At 37.8% G+C, this 21,084-nt stretch overlaps 1 protein-coding gene across 1 annotated transcript in view; it reads right to left on the reverse strand.

Annotated features, from left to right (window-relative positions):
* Positions 1-272: 272 nt before the first annotated feature.
* Positions 273-21,084, reverse strand: part of bop1 (BOP1 ribosomal biogenesis factor) — a 78,021-nt gene continuing 57,209 nt past the window's right edge. Inside the window, exons 6-16 of the mRNA XM_084130704.1 lie at positions 20,184-20,285; positions 19,514-19,726; positions 18,035-18,196; positions 16,919-16,999; positions 16,412-16,481; positions 9,105-9,237; positions 8,225-8,405; positions 7,446-7,737; positions 4,880-4,964; positions 4,618-4,725; positions 273-1,061 (exon numbers count right to left, since the gene is read on the reverse strand). Coding sequence (XP_083986830.1) covers positions 908-1,061; positions 4,618-4,725; positions 4,880-4,964; positions 7,446-7,737; positions 8,225-8,405; positions 9,105-9,237; positions 16,412-16,481; positions 16,919-16,999; positions 18,035-18,196; positions 19,514-19,726; positions 20,184-20,285 — 1,581 coding nt within the window. The 3' untranslated portion in view covers positions 273-907. The remainder of the gene's footprint in view (positions 1,062-4,617; positions 4,726-4,879; positions 4,965-7,445; positions 7,738-8,224; positions 8,406-9,104; positions 9,238-16,411; positions 16,482-16,918; positions 17,000-18,034; positions 18,197-19,513; positions 19,727-20,183; positions 20,286-21,084) is intronic.

A 21,084-nucleotide genomic window follows, 5' to 3' on the forward strand; every position in this document is an offset into this window, starting at 1 on the left:
TCATTCCCTGGAGATCCTGGCAAATTAACAAAGGACTGCGACCTCCACACGGAGAGACTCGCAGCCTTGAGACTGACGAGAAGGACCCGCAGGTGGACGGCCTCCACGAAATATGATCTATAACACACACTGGCGTCTGATCAGCAGCGTCTGGGTCTCTCGGCGGAGGAAACGAAACCTATTCCCAGAGTCTCGCTGCATATAATTCAGGAGTCCTGAAAATCACCCTCGCTGACCTGTGGCGAAAAAGAGAAAACAAACTCCAAACGCTCTTCAAGAAACACCATGTTTAATTAAAAGGTAACTGGTCTCTGAAATACAACTGGTAGAGGTTTCAAAAGTCAACAGGTTAAGGTAAAAAAATAATCAAGACGTTAACAGCGGTGGGTGGCGACGGCAGCAAAAAATCTGGATGAAACGCTTCGTAAAGGGGTTTAAAAAAGCATCAGGAGGTGTAAGTGAAGGACAGACGTCTGCAGCTTCGTTTCATGTCTTGTTTCCTTTGGCACGGCCTAACGTCGGACATTTGTTTCATTTCAAATTCAGCTTCCTTGTCCAGGGATTAGCGGTCGGGCTTGATTTGCTGCGGGGCACAGACGGGCCGATGCGGAAACGGGCCTTTCCGAGCGATCACGGTTTTGGGTTTGAAACCAAACCTGTCTCTCTTTTTACAGCGTCAGTTACTCTGAACTCGAGTCCGGTGGGAATCTGCGAGCGGCTGGATGTATTTTCTTCTAACATAAAAAAGGCAAAACATAGCTCAAACACATATTATAATGACATGTTCAATATCAGATCAGGCACATGATTCCTGCCAGCAACATGTCGGCGTCCTCAGAGAGTTGGAACTGCTGTGTAATTTCTGGGTTTGAAAACTGGAGGGTTGTGGCTGTTCTTGTCTCGTTCTCTAGGTGAAGAGACGGACCGTCCCGTCGGCCCCCGAGGAAAACACCCAGGGTTGAGTCGGGTGGAAGGTCACATCGAGGACCCCGAGGTCGTGAGTGATGGTGTGACCCTTCAGAACCTTCACGGGAACAATCAGAGGATTCTGCAGCAAGTCACTGTAGGATAAACACACACACACACACACACACACACATTAGAAGCGTTCGAATAATCATTTTCATGATGTTTGGCTCCAATAACGGTTCTTGAATTTCTGAACTCTTTTCTGCCAATGGACATTTCTTCAACTATGAGAACTTTTATTAACCAGGGGTTGATTTTTATTAAAGCTAACAGATTTTTATTATATGAAGGTCATATTAAAAACATTCTATTTTATATTTGAAACAATTATTTTAGCTACTTTTTAAGCGTCTTATGTAATTAAATTATATTACAACTTTTTAAATGTCCCAGGTACATATTGTATTGTTTTTATTTGTTGAAAAAATGTATTAAATTACATTTTAACACTAAAATGTCTAATTATGAAATGCCTTGTCTACAGATTTTGTATGAAACAATTAAATTACATTTATTAAAAAACAGAGCGATTCCAAGAGGGTCCTCACACCATCGGTGCTCGGGCCCTAATTAATCCCTACATTTTAAACTGTGATACTGAAATGATTTGTTTTTCACTATTCACTCACTTTGTTTAAATTATTTATCAAAAAGGTTTATATAAATTTATTTCCAACCATTCATCATTTGCATCACAAAATTGACTATTAGAACAAAATTCACTAATTTTAGCCCTTACGCTTGTTTTCAGAGACATATTTCAAAAGGAAATGCGGCAAAACAAAATGAATAAAACGGCGCTCATCAAGCCATTTAATTTTAACATACACACTTAAAGGGTTAGTTCACCCAAAAATGAAAATTCTGTCAGTAATCACTCTCCCTCATGTTGTTCCAACCCCGTAAGACTTTCGTTCATCTTCAGAACACAAATTAAGATATTTTTGATGAAATCTGAGAGCTGTCTCACTCCTCCATAGGCTTCTCTGGGATCGAAACTTGCCGGCCCAGAAAGTTAGTAAAGACAATGTTTAAAATAGTCCAAGTGACTATAGTTGCTCAACCATGAGTTTATCAAGCGACGAGAATACTTTTGTTGTACGTCAGAACGTAGGCTCACTATTGGCCGACGCTGGTCATGTGTGATGCTGGCCAATAGTGAGCCTCCGTTCTGACGCACAACCCAGAAGCGCTGCGCTGTTACACTACGTGAACTCACTCAGAGGCACACACAGAAGAAAACGAATAGTTGAATAAAGTCGTTATATTTGTTTGGTTTTTTTGCGCACAAAAAGTATTCTCGTCGCTTGTTAAACTTAAGGTTGAGCCACTGTAGTCACTTGGACTATTTTAAACATTGTCTTTACTAACTTTTCAGGGCCGGCAAGTTTCAATAACAGAGAAGCCTATGGAGGAGTGAGACAGAATCAAAAATATCTTAATTTGTGTTCTGAAGATGAATGAAAGTCTTACGGGGGTTGGAACAACATGAGGGAGAGTAATTACTGACAGAATTTTCATTTTTGGGTGAACTAACCCTTTAACTCTTAAATATTAAAGCTAAAATAAAAAGTAGAATAGAATATGATCTACCTTAATAAAATAGTCATTTTTAGACTAGTCAACTACCTTAGTAAAAAAGTCTATTTTTAGACTCGTCAACCATCCTGTCCCATCCCAACAGAAATAGTTTTTTTTCCCTCTACCAAAATGTGGTGAGAACGGTTGGCCGGTCTGAGGGCCATAAAGGCCATAAAACAGTGAATTCTGGAAATATGGTTTGCTGTATATGCATCAACAGTTTGACTGGGGAAAGTAAGAAGTGGAAAAATAACATGACATCCTGTGTTAGAGTTTAAAGAGATCTATTAAGGCCAGCTGATGAAGGGTTTTCATGCAGATCTGGCTTGCCCTCCACCGTACACGGACCATTAGCTCCTCTCAAAGAGCGTTCCTGACTGTACTTCGGGAATGATAGTCTAGCCCAGCAGAAACACTGGACACAAGCCCGATAGACAGACAGACCGAGAAGAACAGAAACAAGAGAGAACTACACAGAGTTAAGAGAGATCACCACACTACTCTGTTTATGCAGTATGTACTGTATACTAATGTTTCTCTATGCATCAAATAGCTGGGAGACACTAAAGGCGTTTTAACACCTGGCTTGTTTGGAGCATTTGTTTCGGAAGCTGGTGTGTTCTATAGCTCAGTTCGGTTCATTTAGGCACATATGAAAACTGTAATCACGCTCGGATCCACACCTAAACAATCCGAGATCGCCCGAACGAAGTGGTCTCGGCCCGACTGAAAATGAACTCGAACTCCAAACAGAAAGCAACGAACATAATTCATAATAGGAAATGTGTCATGTAAAAAGCAGCAGTATTATAAATAAATATATAATTGATCAGTTGTGTGTGTGTGTCATCTTGATGGATGACGCAGAGGAAACTGACCAATAAGAGGACAGTTTTACTCACATGTGACCTGCATACACACATTCTGGTACGCTCTGAAATGTTGCCTTGTGATATCGAACCATAAAGAAAATGCAAAATACGAAATGATCTACAGGTCTGAAAACGCCCAAAGTGTGCAGTATAGAAACAGAGCTCAGAATACAGTTTCCCACAATGCATTGCCCTTTCCAATTCCAGTGTGAAGAATTTTACAATTTTCTCTCCTCATTATTTGATTGGACTGTGTAAAGATAAAACATTTTATACATACAATTAGATAAAAAGTCAAATAATTTATTCATGTAATTTCATCTGCATAACACTGTAAATTGAACATGAATATAATGAATCTGTTTCACACAGAATTAAGTTAATGCTTAATTCACTGAATTAAGCACGAGATATAATTGAAACAATACATCGTTTTTAATATTTATAATTACATACTGCACAATTTAAATACATTTCATTATACTATATTTATTAATATTTATATTTTTTTAACTAACATTAAATTATTAAAATGTATCATTGAATACTGCATAAAATTGTAAAGTATATTTCATTATTAATATTTATATATTTCAAAAGGTCAGCAGTGCACAAACATTACGTTTTTAGTATTTATCACTCCATACCGCATACAATTGTAATTTAATTATCGATATTTATGTATTTTAAGTAGTTAGCAGTACACATAATACACAGTATGCACTACAGTACACATATAGCTTATGTTAAGAACAGAATACTAGCTTATTAGCCTATGATTTAAAAAAATATATATTAATTGAAACAATATGCATTATTACACGATGAACCTTTCAAACAATATTATGCTTCATTGTCACATGACCTAATTTCAAAGTTTTGGCAGTCCACTAAAACAATTAGCCACAAAATCACATCTGATCTTAATTTCAGTTCATTTGTCACACTGATAAATGGAAACTCGAGTGCATTGCATTGTGGGATACAGCATTCCTGGAAATGCACTCTTTTGAATACTTCACATATTCAGGTATAATATGCATAAAGAAAATTGTCCAGTATATATTCAATTTACTGCAGCAACAGTACGGATAGTTTGGTAGTATTATTTAAACACAGCCATAGAAAGAAGAGAGATTAGAATATTAAAAAAGAAAGTCAAACAAAAGCCGGAGAGGAAGAGGATCAGACTCACTTGTAGACCATCCCGTGACAGACGATCACGCTGCCGTCATCAGAGCCCGACGCGAACAGTGGGTAGCGGTTGTGGTAGGCCACGCTCCTCAGAGCCTTCTTGTGATGCCTGTGCGGACAGAGACACAAGACAGACCCGTCAGCACACGTTACACAGAACCCAGGAGACATTCATTCATCTGACAGCGCCAGCATTAGCAACAATTTCCCTCGAGTCTGACCCAGACTGCCCAAATTATAAAAACCTGCTCGTGCTGACTCACCGGAGAACTTTGTACGGTTTCGTGGACAAGTCCAGATCGAACCAGGCCAGACGACAGTCGTAGCTACCGCAGATCACGTTGTCACCTGTGGAAAATGGGCGAGAGAAGAAACCAATCACATCTGACTTGCAGAAAGTGGTCACTGATGTCACATCACTTTGGGGACATTTAGATTCAGATTAAGCCAGAACAACTTTCCTCTGGTCAACTTCAAACACTCACTTTTATATAATATACTCTAACTGGCTGAGGAATGTGCCAGTTTTCATTCTGAAAGGTTACCGTAAAACGCTAACGTTCATAATCGTTCATCCAGAAATGAATTTCTTCTCGTTTATTCACAGACATCTCATTCCAGACCCATATATCTTGCTTTCTTCACACAAAGTATTTTTAAAAGTCTCCAAGCTGCTATTCTGCATTCATTCAAAGCCTATGCTGGATCTCTAAAGCTCCCAAAAAGACAAAAGAGCGCCACTGACCATATGACCCGAGTCGTCTGAAGTCTTCAGGAACAGAGCGACATTTACATCAGCATTCACTCAAAATCGTTCCCTCTGCTGTGGCTCTCAAATCTTTATGCATTACATTCTTTTATTCCAGTAAGTTGCTAAGGCAAAATTTCTAATTTTATTTTATTTTATTTTCACTTTATTTCAATTAACTTGTGGCTTTAGTTTTAGCTAACAACCCTTATTCAGAGGTGGACAAAGTACACAACGTCCTAACTTGAGTGAAAGTACAGATACTACTGGTCAAATATTACTCCGTTACAAGTAAAAGTTGTAAAGACCGATTCTTACTTAAGTAAAAGTACAGATGTACTTGTTTTTAGAAGTACTTAAGCATCAAAAGTAAAAAGTAAATGTCAATGCATTGTTTTATTATTGTTGCATTGTTGAATGTAATACTTACAGTACCTTATGCCTCTGAATCTATGCCTGCCCTCATATCAATATCACATTTATTTCTAGAACACAGTTCCAGTAGTGGGATTGAATATGAGATTGAATAAGTGCACTCAATAACGTCTACAATGGTTTCGGACACCCAAATGGCTGTTCCCTCAAATAGTGCCCTTGGCTTAGTTTTTTGGTTTTGACGTCAACCCGACTTTCATTTCCAAACCAAAATCATCCCCTGACTGACGTTACTACTTTCTACTCAAGGACCTTGACAGAAATGTAGTGGAGTAAAAAGTATGATATTTGTCTTTCAAATGTAGTGAAGTTAAAGTAAAAAGTTTCCAGAAGAGATAATACTCAAGTAAAGTACAGATACTCAAAAAGTGTACTTAAGTACAGTACTCAAGTAAATGTACTTTGTTACTGTCCACCTCTGCCCTTATTGATGCAAAAAAAAACAAAAAACAAAAAAACAAACAGAAAAGGAAATACAAGTGGTAGTTTCTGGAGAAGTCAATGTGGCTCTTATTAACTGGAAGATCATGTTCTTGACGAACCTCAGGTTTGCAAGCGATTAGTAGCTGATGGCTTCTATCTGTAACATTTAACATGACTATTCTGATGTGCATCAAAGAATACGTAAATGTGCTACCATCTTAGTTTATTCACATGAGTATCTCTCTTACTTCAAGCTTGCATTTTGTGCATTTGATATTAAGTTTCCATCGTTTTCATGCAAATTTTGAATCTAAAAATGCTGGATGGAAGCAAGATGCAAATATAACGTCCAAAATGCAATATCTGATCTAACATGTAGGAACTATGCAGAAACTGAATAAAGTTAGCAAACACTTCACAGTCTTCACTGTATGAATTATAAATTTGATATAGATTAATCCTTAAAAAGCTACAGATGTTATTCAGTCAAGAGCAGCGAGTGATTTTCTCTGTCTTTAGTTCTTTGATTTATATTAAATGACAGACATCACAGCAGCAGCTTTATTAGGCTGCTATCACTAAGATCTGAAGCACATCCTATTTTCTCACAACTCTTTATGGTTATTTAAGATTTTATTTAACTAATTTAAGACAGAGCTTACGAGGATCGACAAAGCTGGCGTTTTGACAGTTTTGTGTGTTCAGGAGATTCACTGACAGCACGTCAGCACAGATTCAAGTTCTTTTTTTGCATCTTATCGTGATTGAATGGCTTGCATGGTTTAATAGCACTTGAACGAATGATAGCGTTATCATATACTGTAGCGCAGCCAAAGGATGACAGAAAAACACGTTGTGTTAAATATTTACACGTTAAACTGAAAAAAGTAAGTATATAAAAAGTAAGAATGTGCATAGGTAAATCTCTTTGCAACAGGAAGTGCATCAAATTGTTCATTGCGCTGACTCTCATTAAAACGACTGGATTTTACTCACAAAATTTTGCCAAGCCATGATAAATATAAACCGCACTCATACCTTGCTCTTTTCATTTGACAGCCCCTGTCTTTAATCGCACAGAAAACAGAAGCTCTGAGATCATCCAAAACTACTACTATTATGTTTTACAGAAGAAAGAAAGTCATACAGTGTTTGAATGAAATGAGGGCGAGTAAATGACGGTGAATGTGAATTAACCCTCTCAGAAACGTCTTGTTACGCACCTGCCGGGTGGACGGACATGCTTGAGATCCATTTGCAGTTGGCCATCAGCTTCTTGGTGAGCTCCTGCTTGATGAGGTTGTAGACTCGCACGTATCGCTGCGTGGCCACGAAGAAGTAGGGCCTGACGGGGTGGAAGGACACGCACTGCACCAGACCCTTGCTCTTGCGGAAGGGGTTCTGCGTCCGCCTTTTGCTCACCTGGTGGATGACCACCTGCAGGTTGCTGCTGTTGTCGGGCATGACACACGCCAGGTAGTCGCCTTTCCCGTGCCACGTCACCTGCCTCACGGCCTTCACAGAGAGACGAGAGAGAAATCGGCAGAGGTCAAAGTCATTCTGTGGTAAATCCGCAGACGATTAATCCAATTATAACCTCAAAGACACGCTGGGACTAAATTTACTGCCGTTATTAACACCGGCTCGGCCTCTGCCAGTCTGCCAACGCGTGTCGCTGCTTTGCTTTTTCCAGTAGTTTTAATTGGACACTAGAGGCGTCTTAAATTTCTTTCCATTTCAGGAAAAAGACGACCACAGGCTTGTGGCTTCTGCCAATAGTTAAAAGCCTCTGGCTGCCGCTCACGTGAGGGACGGACGGACGCTCTCACAGGGGATACACGAAAGAAAGACATTTTCATTTCTATTGTTAACTGGAAAATACTGAACTGAACAGAGGAGAAATTTGCCTGGCTAATGGTTATCGTGATGATGTCATTCCTATGAATATAAGAATGAATGGTAACGCTTTACCATAAGGTCTCTCTGTGTGCGTTTTGATTACCTTGGGGTGTTTGAGGACGAGGCGGTGACCCTGCTCGTGACCTTCGCCCTCTGAGACGGCCCACTGCACAGGCTGGTCCTTGGCTTCCTCTGGCTCCTCATAGGAAGAGATCAGCTGATCCGTGGCGGTGCACAGCAGCCGGTCGCCCAGGCCAGGGTTCAGGAGGAGGATCGTGTCATCACTGCACACACACATCAAGTTAAATCTGATCCGTCTCTCATCTATCCATATGTCCATGTATCTAACTAACCTATCTATCTATCTATCTATCTATCTATCTATCTATCTATCTATCTATCTATCTATCTATCTATCTATCTATCTATCTATCTATCTATCTATCCATCTATCCATCTATCCATCTACTCCTCCATCTAAATCAATCAGTCTATCTTTTATTTCTAATCTATCCATCTATCTGTCTGTCCATCCATCCATCCATCCATATGACAGACCAAACCATTTATCTAACCTACCTAGCTATTTATCTAATTCTATTAAACTAACTAATCAACCAGTCAAAATAATAATGTTTATCTATGCATTGTATCTAACACTATTTATCTAACTTGCCTTCCTATTAACCAACCAACGAATGATTAATATGAATCACTGGCTAAATAATAACAAATACTAATTTATATACTAATAATGTTCCTCCCTAGGAACATTCAGTTTTTGTAAATGTGTTACTCAAATTCTGAAATGAACACTTCTCATAATTGGCCTTTCCTGATGCTGACCAAATTAACTGCAGCTCTAAACCCATCCAAACTAATGCTGCATAACTTCTGCTGTAAAATAATAAACAGCACATAATGAAGGTTACAAATACAGATGAACAACTTTCAGATGCAGAGAAAGAGGAGGCGTGTCTTACTAGCTGACAGCGACCAGACAGACGGCGGGATTGGGATTCCAGGCCACGCCCTTCACGGCTCCGCCCACATCCAGAGTCTTCAGGCAGCGCGCCGTACTGACCTCCCAGAAACGCACCGTACAGTCATCAGAGCCTGAGGTCAAGGGGGCAAACAAACATGCTGATTCATACATACACAAATTTGTTTACTATCTACTGATCTATTCAGCATTCTAGAATGTTTCGGAGTGAAATGCCTTAAGTGTGAATGTGTGGACACAGACGTTCGGGACGCTGACAGCTCTAAGACCCAGTGGTCTCAAGCACAACAAAAGCGTTCTGTCAGCTCGATGGCACTTTGCTCTCATCGGCACACATGGAGGATAACTCATCCTCGCTCTAACGCAACCACTAAGACAAATACAGCAGCGCTTTGGCATGAGTGAACAGTAATAATACAAGATTACTGTAGGTGACAGAGACAAAAAAGTCAGGTTTTTAAAATATATGTGCGCTACTGCTGTTAAGACGGTCATTATTCAAAAAAAGAGCCATTTATGTCCATTGTATACAAACAGTGTGAGTAAAATGACTAATAATGAATAGCTGATTGTATGTGTTAACATGCCCTTTTCAGTTGCACTTTATTTTACAGTACGTGCACTTGCATGTACTAACAGTGTACTTACCAAGACATTACTGGTAATATAAGGTAACTACAAGGGTTAAGGTTAGGTTTAGGGGTAGTACCTAGTTATTACCCAGTTTTTGTAATTACTATAAGTATGAAGTATGTACATGGGGAACAGGGCTGTAAAATAAAGCACTACCCCATTTTCAAAACAAATTTAAAAATCCAGCAAATAAACAACTTGTAATTGAAAAGTTCAATTTAATTTAATCAATGTTAAATTGCTTTTCCAAGAAGCACCATGTCGTTTTATAAACTGAAAAACGTTACCATCCTCAAAGTAATGAAGGCATACAATTATAACACTAAATAAAATATATTTATTTTATGGATGGCATAATGCAATTTATGAACACTTGATGCATTATTTATCTTTAAATTCACTTAAAAATCATCTTATCTAAAGGCAAACGGCTCTGTTTCATTTTGCAGATGGGAAACCCCATCCTCGTATCAGCCACACATCGAAATCTGCCGTAAAATCTCATTTTAACTTTTATACCTGCATGCTTCATAAACGCAGGAAAAACAACACGGGGGAAACGGGCCAGGCCCGGAGGGTGGAGTGTAATAACTCCAAAAGCCATAATCACTTTTTAAGTATTGAGCTGTATGGCGACAGATATAGCAGGAGGGACGGGCTCTGTGGCGGACACCCGCTGGCGGTCAGAGAGGCCTGTCTGGAGCACACACACGCCGATGTGTGTGTGTGATGCAGGGGACACCGAGACTTTCCTGTAGACGCTCAAGTATGGACTCTGACCATAAATAAGATGGAAATGAGGGTAATATTTGCCTTTATGGAGGGGAAAAGCAGCATGAATGTTAAAAGTCCATTTTATAGGACAGTAATGGCGCTTTGAGACTGTAATGTGTCCCAAAGGATGACAGAAATGAGACGTTAAAGTCAACAAGAAACAGCATTTGCAACCCATTTTACTTCAATAATGTGGCATTTCGGAGTGTAACAGAATATTCAAGAAGGAAAAAATAAGTCTATTATAGGACAGGGCTTGAATTTATCAGTATTTGCTCATCAAAAGTGGGAATGGAGCCCGACCTGAATGAAAGCTTGCCAAAACTGTTCACAACTGATTCAAATCGTAAAAGAACCAGAACACGAATTTAGGCAAAACAGTACAATTTTGATTTCATTGTACGGCTATTTTGTGCCTATAAATGGCTGAAAAACGACAAACTTTAATGGTCATGTCGTGAACACTTTTTGATCTTTAAAAGAATCCACTTCCCATAGTTTGTATCCGGAAACACCCCGGTATGACTAGGGTTTCTCACACAGCGTCGTGTGTGTTGTGTAGCGTGTTTTTGGGAGCGTATGGATGTTCCTGTGGCTGAGCAAGGCTCCCGCCAACCACTCTGATCTCTTTTAGCCGCTCCGTTAATTTGTAGTTGTGTTTCTGGACAGAGCCCAAGAGATTCATTTTTATTTTAAACTCCAGCTTTATGAAATGCACCCAATGTTCATGCTGACATTCAATCCCCACATTTCTTCATCAATCTGTTTTTTTTCTCACAGTTACATCTCACTTAGAGCTGGGTGTTCATTACAGAGAGGTGTAAGATTTGTTTTCTTAATTTTTTTTACTTATATTCAGCAAGGTGACATTCAAAAGTGACATTAAAGACATTTATAATTTGCGAATAAAGCAGCGTTTCCATCTCATGTGTTCAAGATAACAAAATTGTAACTTCCTGGGAAATTGGCGCAAAATATCTGTAATAAAAATGGAAATTGCTGCGATCGGGGAAGAAACAGTGTCTCTTTTTCCCTCCATCATAAATGACTTGCGTCTCAGAGCATGCAGACGAAACGCAATGAACGCTGTCATATTCTCATGCGTTCGGGAACACAATTCACGTGAGACGCTTCTGGGAGGTCATTACACACAATCATTCTGATGACAGACTTTGGCTCAGGCATTTCAGAATCATCAAACCAACATTTGAGATGCTGTGCGATGTGATTGGTCCACTGGTTAGTCCAGTTATCCAATCACATCTACTTTGAGTACATGAGTTTTTTTGTTGCACATTGAGGGCTTTATTCTGTAAATGTGTTTTCATTGTAGTTCAGTCTTTTTATCTGATACAAAAATGTCTTCAGCTCAATTGAGTGAATACGTTTTTTAGGGGTATAGAATTTATGTGCATCATGGCATTGATTTCCATCCAGTGTTTTTTTTTAATGCGATATCCCAAAATGTGCATACAAATAGCTATAGAATTAAATAAACTGATAAAACATAGCTATTGATAGTAATACCAAATATTTCTTGAGCAGCAAATCATCATATTAAAATGATTTCTGAAGGATCATGTGACACTGAAGACTGGAGTAATGATGCTGAAAATTCAGGTTTGATCACATGAATAAGTTACATTTGAAATTATATTTAAATAGAAAAAATATATATATATTTTTTTTTAAATGGTGAGAATTAGAGACTTTCCCCACAATTTTTCAACAGTATATAATATATACCATCTAGTCTCAAGTAGTTTTGATTTTACAATGGTTTTAAATAAAAAAATGTAGTGTATTCATTAAGCACACACTCTCACACTAACAACTTCTAAACATTTGAGACCCCTTAAACATGGTAAAATCACTGCCATGTACAACCTCTGATGACCTCTAGTGTTTTTCTTGCTTCATTAATTAAATCATTCAGTTCAAAACACTCATATCCCAAATAAAAGAGTTTCCAGAAAAGGAGGTCCGCATCGATTAAAGCAGAACATGCGGATCACAGCGAGTTCATGGTGTCCTGAGTGACAGTCAAGCTTCAGTTTATAATGTCACCGCTCGTCTTGGTTTTGCCACATCATTAGTGAGGAATGCCCATTTGAGGCTCTCTCGGGCCTTGATCTGAGCTCCGTAAACGTAAATATGCACACAGTCGTGTAACCTCAGGCCGTCCTCACCACATTCTCTCATGCCGTACACTGCAGTCTGACTATAGCGCAAAAACTGTAACTGTAGGTTTCACGTGCTGTAATTGCAGCGTTTTTGGTTTGCAAGACTGTAAACAAAATTCTTGCAAGATTCTCATCATTGATGCATTTCTGAAGTCTTTAGAAAAAAAATGACAGAAATCTTCACATCTTCTAAATTTGGTCTCACCAATGTGGGAATTTCCGCTTGTTAAATCGTCGTTCGGGTGAAAATTGTACGTCTGAACACTTAGTAAGGTACAGTACGAGTTACATGCCAAAGCTGTAAGCAAGTTTAATACTTCGATTTCCATGCAAAAGTCGTCAGAGGTCAGTAAGATACTTTTATTCCACAAGGAAATATTAAATTCAAGACTTTTATATTGTTACAAATTAATTATATTTCAAATAAATGCTGTTCTTTTGAACTTTCAATTCATCAAAGAATTCTGCAAAAAAAACCTGCAATGTTTTCAACATTGATAATAATCAGAAATGTTTCTTGAGCATCAAATCATCATATCAGAATGATTTCTGAAGGATCATGTGACACTGAAGACTGGAGTAATGATGCTGAAAATTCAGGTTTGATCACAGGATTTTTTTTTTTATTGTAATAATGTGTTAGCCTGGAAATCCAGACCTGAATCTGAAAGATTAATGGTCTGGCATCGACTAATGAAAATCGTCCAGCTCGAGGGGCGGCACCAAACATGCATTTGAAAATCTCACTGCACGCAATTGGATAACACTACAACCAATCACAACAAGCCCCATACGCTTAGCTACCAGCGGACTCTTGCCGTATCCGGTCGGCAAAACAGCAAAAACGCCCTTCTTGCAAAGGAACAATTCGAGCACCGTCTTCTGTTCCTCTTTTAGATGAAAAGCGAGGTCTAAATCGTTTATTGTAGCGGCCAAAGCCGTTTCAAACAACTGGTCCATAGCCATCTTGCAATGTTTACTAATGACTTCAACGTCGCAGCGCTGTCGTCATCTGTTTAGCTCGCCTCTGGCCCGCCTATATCAGATAACCCGATGTGATTGGTGCAGCTCGGATCGAGGGGCATATTTAATGAGCATCATTACTAGACACCAGAGTAACTCGCTGAACAAATTCAACTTGTGCTCTCGCGAGAACTCTGGATTACCAGGGTAATAATATGTCACAATATTGATATTTTTATTGTATTTTTGATCAAATAAATGCAACTTTTGTGAGCAGAAGATGACTAAAAAAAACTGAATGTTAGTGTATGGTAATACATTTGATCAAATCACTAACCCTAAAGAACCAACTTCCACTACTAGAATTTGTGATGCTTGACCTAGTAAACACCACTGACAAGAACAAAAACAAATCTGTAGAGAAAATTGCTGGCGCTTCCTGAAATTTGCTGGCATTTGCAACAAATTAGTCCTGTTTTTACAACCACTGGCTGTACAATCTTTTCACAATAAGACTTTCCGACTTGCAAAACCCAAATCAGCAAATGCAAAATTGGAAAACCCCAATGCAGAGAGCGAACAAAGACCAGGGACAAAAGACTCACTAGTGCTTTGTCATCAGCGCCCAACCCATTGATATGGAAGAAATTATCTCTATTAAACACACACACTCACACACACACACACACACACCAAACAAACCAAAGGAAAGTTGGGCCGGCCCAGGGCGAGAAGGGTTGCGATGCTTGGGAGGTTGTCAACTGCCATTTTTTATTGTGGGAAAGGGCATTTTATTACTGCTTTAATATATTTTATAGCTAGACAAAAGAGCAACCCCTCACTGTAGTGGTTTTGCATATGCGCTTTATGAAGTTCTTTGTTATGGACGGCTGAGCAGATATTGCCACTAAACTGCAACCAGCCCCCATCTACACTCTTTCCCCTGCTTATCTGCCTTATTTGAACACCAGCTGCAATGCATTCTGGGAACCCATTGCCATTCCGCGTCTGAAAGGCCAGTATTGTTACCTGGATCACCTCATTCAAATCAGATGGGCAAATTCAACCACATTTTCATACTGTACGAATATCATTTGGTTTCTGTGGATTTGGCCACACCGCTGCCATTGGTCACCCTGAGTGAAATTGACTGCTTGTGTTATTAAAATGATGCTTTCTGCTCGCTTCGTTCGAGTAATTTATATCCCCCTTGAGTTAATAGCAGTCAGATGGCGTCCCTACTGAGGGAATACTCGGGATTATAGCGTGCATTTATGTATCTAAAGGACCTCAAACCTAAAATACGGATAATGATCAACAGACTGCACTCGAGAGAGAGGCCTTTCCTCCATTATGAATGAAATATTTTTATAACGACACAAATTATTCTCACAGAACTGGAATCACATTCGCATTTTCTCCTTATACTGGGGGAAAATCGAGATTTAGAAAGTGTTGTCCAGCATTCAAAATGACAAATAACTCAAAACGGACACAACAACAAATCATGAAGCAGCTAACAATAAACAGGGCTGCCAAAAGCCATAAAAGCACAACTGAAATCCATCTAGAGGGGGGAAAAAGAGAGCCGTCACGTGTGGATGGTGATTGATTTATCCGCGTCGCGGAGCGCCAGTGAATGTGGACATTTGAGGCGCGTCTGTACTCATCCTGGCTCTGCCCGGGACCGCAGGCCCGTCCGAGTCTCTCTCATCTCCGAACGGGTCGCTCGCCTCCCTGCGCCAGAGCTCTGACATCATGGCGGGTGAGTGAGGAATGGTTTCAGCAGCTTGTTAGCTACCGCTGAGGTAAGAGCGCTCAGACAGACTTCACCTCAAATGGTCCAATCACACCTCAGATACAGAGCAGGGGACGCATTTACCATGACAAAAATATTCCTGAATCTATCCTAAATGATTTTACAATCACACACACACGAAAACATACTTATATTCACAATCTAGCCTGGCCTTGAGTGCCATATTGCTTAAAAACATAATATAACATATATAATATAATCTTTTTTAGAGAAAACTATATATATATATATATAAAATATTCATTTATATATATATATATATATATATATATATATATATATATATATAAATAAATTACATAAAATATTCATATATATATATATATATATATATATATATATATATATATATATATATATATATATATATATATATATATATATATATATATATTCATATATATATATATATATATATATATATATATATATATATATATATATATATATATATATGTGCATTGCATAACATATTTATATCAATAGTAACAGATTGTTAAATTACGATAAATGCACACATATACAGTAATTTAATAATAATAATAATAATATAAATTTCATACTAAATTGTAATTATAGAATAGAATTATATATAAGTTTCATTTAAATTATTCATAGAAAATGTCTGTATTAAATACATCTGTGTATATCTATCTATTTATCCATCCATCCATCCATCCATCCATCCATCCATCCGTGTATATATATAGGACAGGAAGATAGATGGGAGAAGAGATGGAGATGAGACTGAACGTTGCAAGCCAAACTGCAAACCTGCATAGACCATTCACGCACCATGGAGCAATGTGTCAGAGTACATGCAGAAACCACTGAGCAACGGCTGCAACAACGTCTTTCGATAATCACAGTTTCAGCTGCAATATCTGCATAACATCAGGGTGAGACAAGACTCACCGGATACAAGCCACTGTCCGCTGGGAGAAACGCTGATGCTTCGGACCAGACTAGTGTGTCCGCGGTACACCTGTCAGACACAAACACACACGTCAGAGAAGAAAAGCAGACAGAGCAAGATCATTCCAGGACACGTTCAGGACTCTATTATTTCACATTAGTCCCATTACCAGCAAACATATTTGGGTGATTTATGACCTTTTTTTGTTCTTCTCTAATCCAGTCCAAAAGAATGACAAACCCTGTTTCATGTCTGCAGTTTTACAGCCACGGCTGTCTGAAAACGCTAAGGTTTCAACAACAAAAATATTCGTCTTCTGATCTTTTTCACCCACGCGGTCCAGTAAGTAATACGGTTTCCTGTTTAAATAAAATCAAAGCTCACTGTCCTGCCATTATAAAGTCTAGTCCAGAAATATCACAAGTTTCTGATCTACAAGCCTTGGGCTGTCATCATCACAATCAGGCTGTAAAAACTGATCCCAGGCCAGCTCAACACTGACGTACCAGAGACTGTGTGGTTGGGAAGGGCTGCAGGTCTTTGGGTTTGGGAAGTTTGGGAATCAGGTCTTCTGGGTTCACATTCACCTGGACAAAGAAAAAAAGAAATCAAAAACTGGTCAATATTGTCGTTAAAGTACCAATACATTTAACGCTTCAAATTCAAGAAATAATGAAGGGAAGAGCTCAGTTTTATCACGTCAATGTAATTGGATTGTGAAATGTTAAGCTGTTATAATTTATAGGTCAACATTTTTAAAACTTCTTTATGCAAAAAAAAAAAAAAAAACTCATTTTGGAAAGGAAGAAATGTATTACTTTTTAATTAAGTTATGAAAAAGTAAACTTTAAAGTGTAATTAATTTACATTTATGCATTTAGCAGACGATAATGTGTAAAGAAGTGCATTTCTGATCACAAAAAAAACAACTTTGTAACAAATTATGAAATTGGAGTTCAGTTATTCACTTTAAATGGCAATGAAAATGACCTATTAATTGTCATTAAAGTGAAATTACTGAACCTAAATATATGAGCTCGATAAAAATGTTCATTTTAGAAGAAAATTTCAGATGGCACTTAGAGGCTTTTGCTTCTGAAGTCTTCATATATAGATATATAAATATATAAAATTTACACCGCTGATTAAATGTTTGGGGTCCATAAGATATTTTTGTTTTTGAAAGTGCATTTATTTGATTGAAAACACAGTAAAAGCTGTAATATTGTGAGATATTATTACTATTTAAATTAACTTTTCTATGTGAATATAAATGTAATTTATTCCTGTGATGGCAAGCTGAATAAAAGTACTCATTTCTTTAAAAATAAATAAATACTGATACCAAACTTTTTAACAGTAAGGCATGTAATTAATATATTTTTTGATTTATAAAAAACTCATAATTTTTCTTGAATTTTTTTTCCACATCAACAACTCAATTCAAACATGTAAATCTCTGAGGAAGATGAATTTTGACTGAATAAAATGTTTTTGTTGTTGGTGATTTCATCATTCATAACTCCGTTTGGTGACATCGATGGTACAGAAACGGCCCAGTTGATTTTTAAATCTGGACTGTGGAGTGTATTTGTACGGGACAGGGTGTAGAGGCGTCTCACCCTCATCTTACGCTGACGGGGACACAGGTACAGGTCGAGGCAGCGCTCGAAGCGCTCGTGGATGAAGCGCGAGTACGCGGGAACGGCCCGTAAGCAGGCGAACTTCTGCGGCAGGAAACTCAACTTCCTGTCCTCGGGGTCCTGCTGCTCCCATGCCAGTCTCTGAACACCACACACACACACACACACAACACAGAACAAACGTTAGGGCAACTCTGACAAAAGCCGGACTAAAGAACAGGTGCAGTCAAAATTGGGGTCAAAATTTGGTTATATATAAAGATTAACTAGCAGAGGGGATGCACGTGTTCCCTGGAGTTAAATATAGCATGTAAAACATACGCAAATGACTTATAGGCAAATTGTACAGGCCTAATGGAGATGGAGTTGGAGCCACAGGTGTGAAATGATCTTGGCATTTAGCCAGAGACATTTTAAAGGAAGAGTTCAATTGGTCTATTTACTCGCACTCATGTTGTGCCAAGCCTGTGTGCGGTCTGCAAAAGACTGATATATGTTTAATAAGAGACATTTTTCCCCTAGTGCATAATTTACATTTATATTTTTATATGCATTATGAATGAATGCATTTCCATTTTGAATAAAGTCTCCGAACGGCAGTCTCAGTTAAATTACTTCGGAAAGCGAGTTTATGCACATAAAATAGATGGAGTGCAAGAGTGAAAGACACTGTAAATTTAATATTTTAATTAATTAATTAATTAATTAATTAATATTAATGATAATTATAAAATTATACATATAAATTTGATGTAGTTTTTAAACATATATATTTTTTTCTATAAATATATTTTAATTAAATATTTTTTCTTGGGCATTAAATTAGAAAGACAAGGCTGCATAAATGTAATAATATTAATAGGTAATAATGAAATACATTAATATTAATTGTATTTATAAAATTATAAATTTTTAAATATATTTTTATCTATAATATATTTTAATTAAATATTGCTTTCTTAAGTGTTAAATTAAACTTAAAACAGCATTAAACAGATGGGTAAAAACTTAAAGTAAACAAATTTAATATTTTAATAGATTAATACATTTAAATTTAAAAAATATTTTAATTGGAAAATATAAATATTAATTTATTCAATATAAATATTAATAATCGTATTTTTATTTGTTTTGTTTAAAAATATATATATTTTCATCTATAAATATATTTGAATTAAATATTGTACGGTAAATTTTGGTTCTAAATTGACCATATTTAAATGAAATCCTACATGTAATGCAAGTAAAATAATATAATATAATATAATATAATATAATACTATAAAATATAAAATATTATATTATTAATGCAATTGAAAAGAAAAATGCTCAGTTATTATCTGAAAATGTTGCACCAGGTTTGATGTCATCGGACGACTTTTATGGTCCGTTTTTTAAGTAGTTGCTGTATGAAAAAGCGCCGTGAACAACAGATGTGCCATATTTAGGTGAGCGCACCTCTTCCTCCGACATAAGGTATTCTGGAGGAGGATTGTATGACTCCTCGTGCCCAGGAAGTTTCATCTTGGGCGCTGGGACGTGCATTTTGTGGCGTCCCAGGATGCTGTTGGGGTCCTCCTTGGCCCACAGGTCGTAGTACTGCGGGGTGGTTTCCTTGGGTCGGCGTGGCTTGATCCAACCCATCTTTATGGCATGGACCAACTTACTGACCTAATAGAGAGAGAGAGAGAGAGAGAGATGGATGCAGTGACGGTACAGTAGAGAGAAAAACACACGCACAGTAACACATCATTGTCGTGATTGAGAGCACATGTGTACGATCATTACTCAAAACACTCGTTGCACACGTCGCCAGTTTTTACTGGTTTACTGCAGGAAACGCATTACATATAGTGACCGGAATCAGCCGGAATATCTAAAGAGGGAATCTTATTTTTACCGAAACGTTTGCAGGTTTGATTTCCAATTTCAGATCCCCATTATGCCGGCGTTTCAGACCTCTTTCCACTTTAAAAACTATGTGGGAATCATTATTGGTAACGCGGCACAGCTGGGAGCAGTTAGCAGACGAAACATGACTATTCTCATGCCGTTTCCTTTTCACAGTAAATATACGCTTTCATCATAAACGTAAAACGTAAGGTGTGATGGGGACAGCCAATCTTACCTTCTCTTTCTCGATAAGCGATGGAATAAAGCTTCGCTTGTCCTGAGGCCTGTTGGTGACGGGGTGAATCATCACTTCGTTGGAGAAGAAGTCGACCGCAGGCTAGAAAAACAAACAAAACATTAAGAATCAGAAAGAGGAGAACTCAAAGTGAAAAAAAACCCCATCAATATTATCCCAAGGGTGTTTAAAGGTGCGGTAACCAATGTTTTACACTTAAAAAAAGGAAATTAAAAGTCATTAAAAAAAAAAAAAAAGCTCAGATGGAGAACAAGAACCCGTCCTGTGCAAACTGCACCTTAACACAGTAAAGCACAGCATGCTAAAACCCCCTCGGTTTTAAAAGCCCCCAAGAGAACTTGAATTTTCTTTGGTCTTTTAGATTTTTTGACATTTATATAAATACGGAGTATAACGATCACAAACTCGAAAGTGAAATTAAAACGCGAACTTATTTATACTTTTTATTTCTATGTTCAATTTGTGGAAAGGTGTTCAATTAGGAGGTCAGAGACGGTCTCAATCAGAAGTTCTGGAAACTCATAACTCATGTACAGTAAGGTCTGAAGAGACTCATGTGAAATCATGCAGGAGAGAAGCCAGTTTGTTTTCTCCTTCAATTGAGTTTGTGGCCAAACATTTTACAGTGCTTGTATATTGCCGTCTTTTAATGTATATGATAATTCACACTCAGAAACTACAACTGAAATGCCATTCCTTACAAGATGATTAGTTAAAACATTTCAAAATGCACCTGCACCTGTCTAAGTATTATCTACTGCTGTATTCTATATCTTTTAAGGGTGTATTATGTAGAATACTTAATACATATGGAAAGTATGTAGTACGCAATTTTATTGGATGCGGTTTTGGCATGTGACACGTTCTCCGTTACGCATAC

Source organism: Abramis brama (genome assembly GCF_963993115.1).
Source record: "Abramis brama genome assembly, chromosome: 12".
Taxonomy (NCBI): Eukaryota; Metazoa; Chordata; class Actinopteri; order Cypriniformes; family Leuciscidae; genus Abramis; species Abramis brama.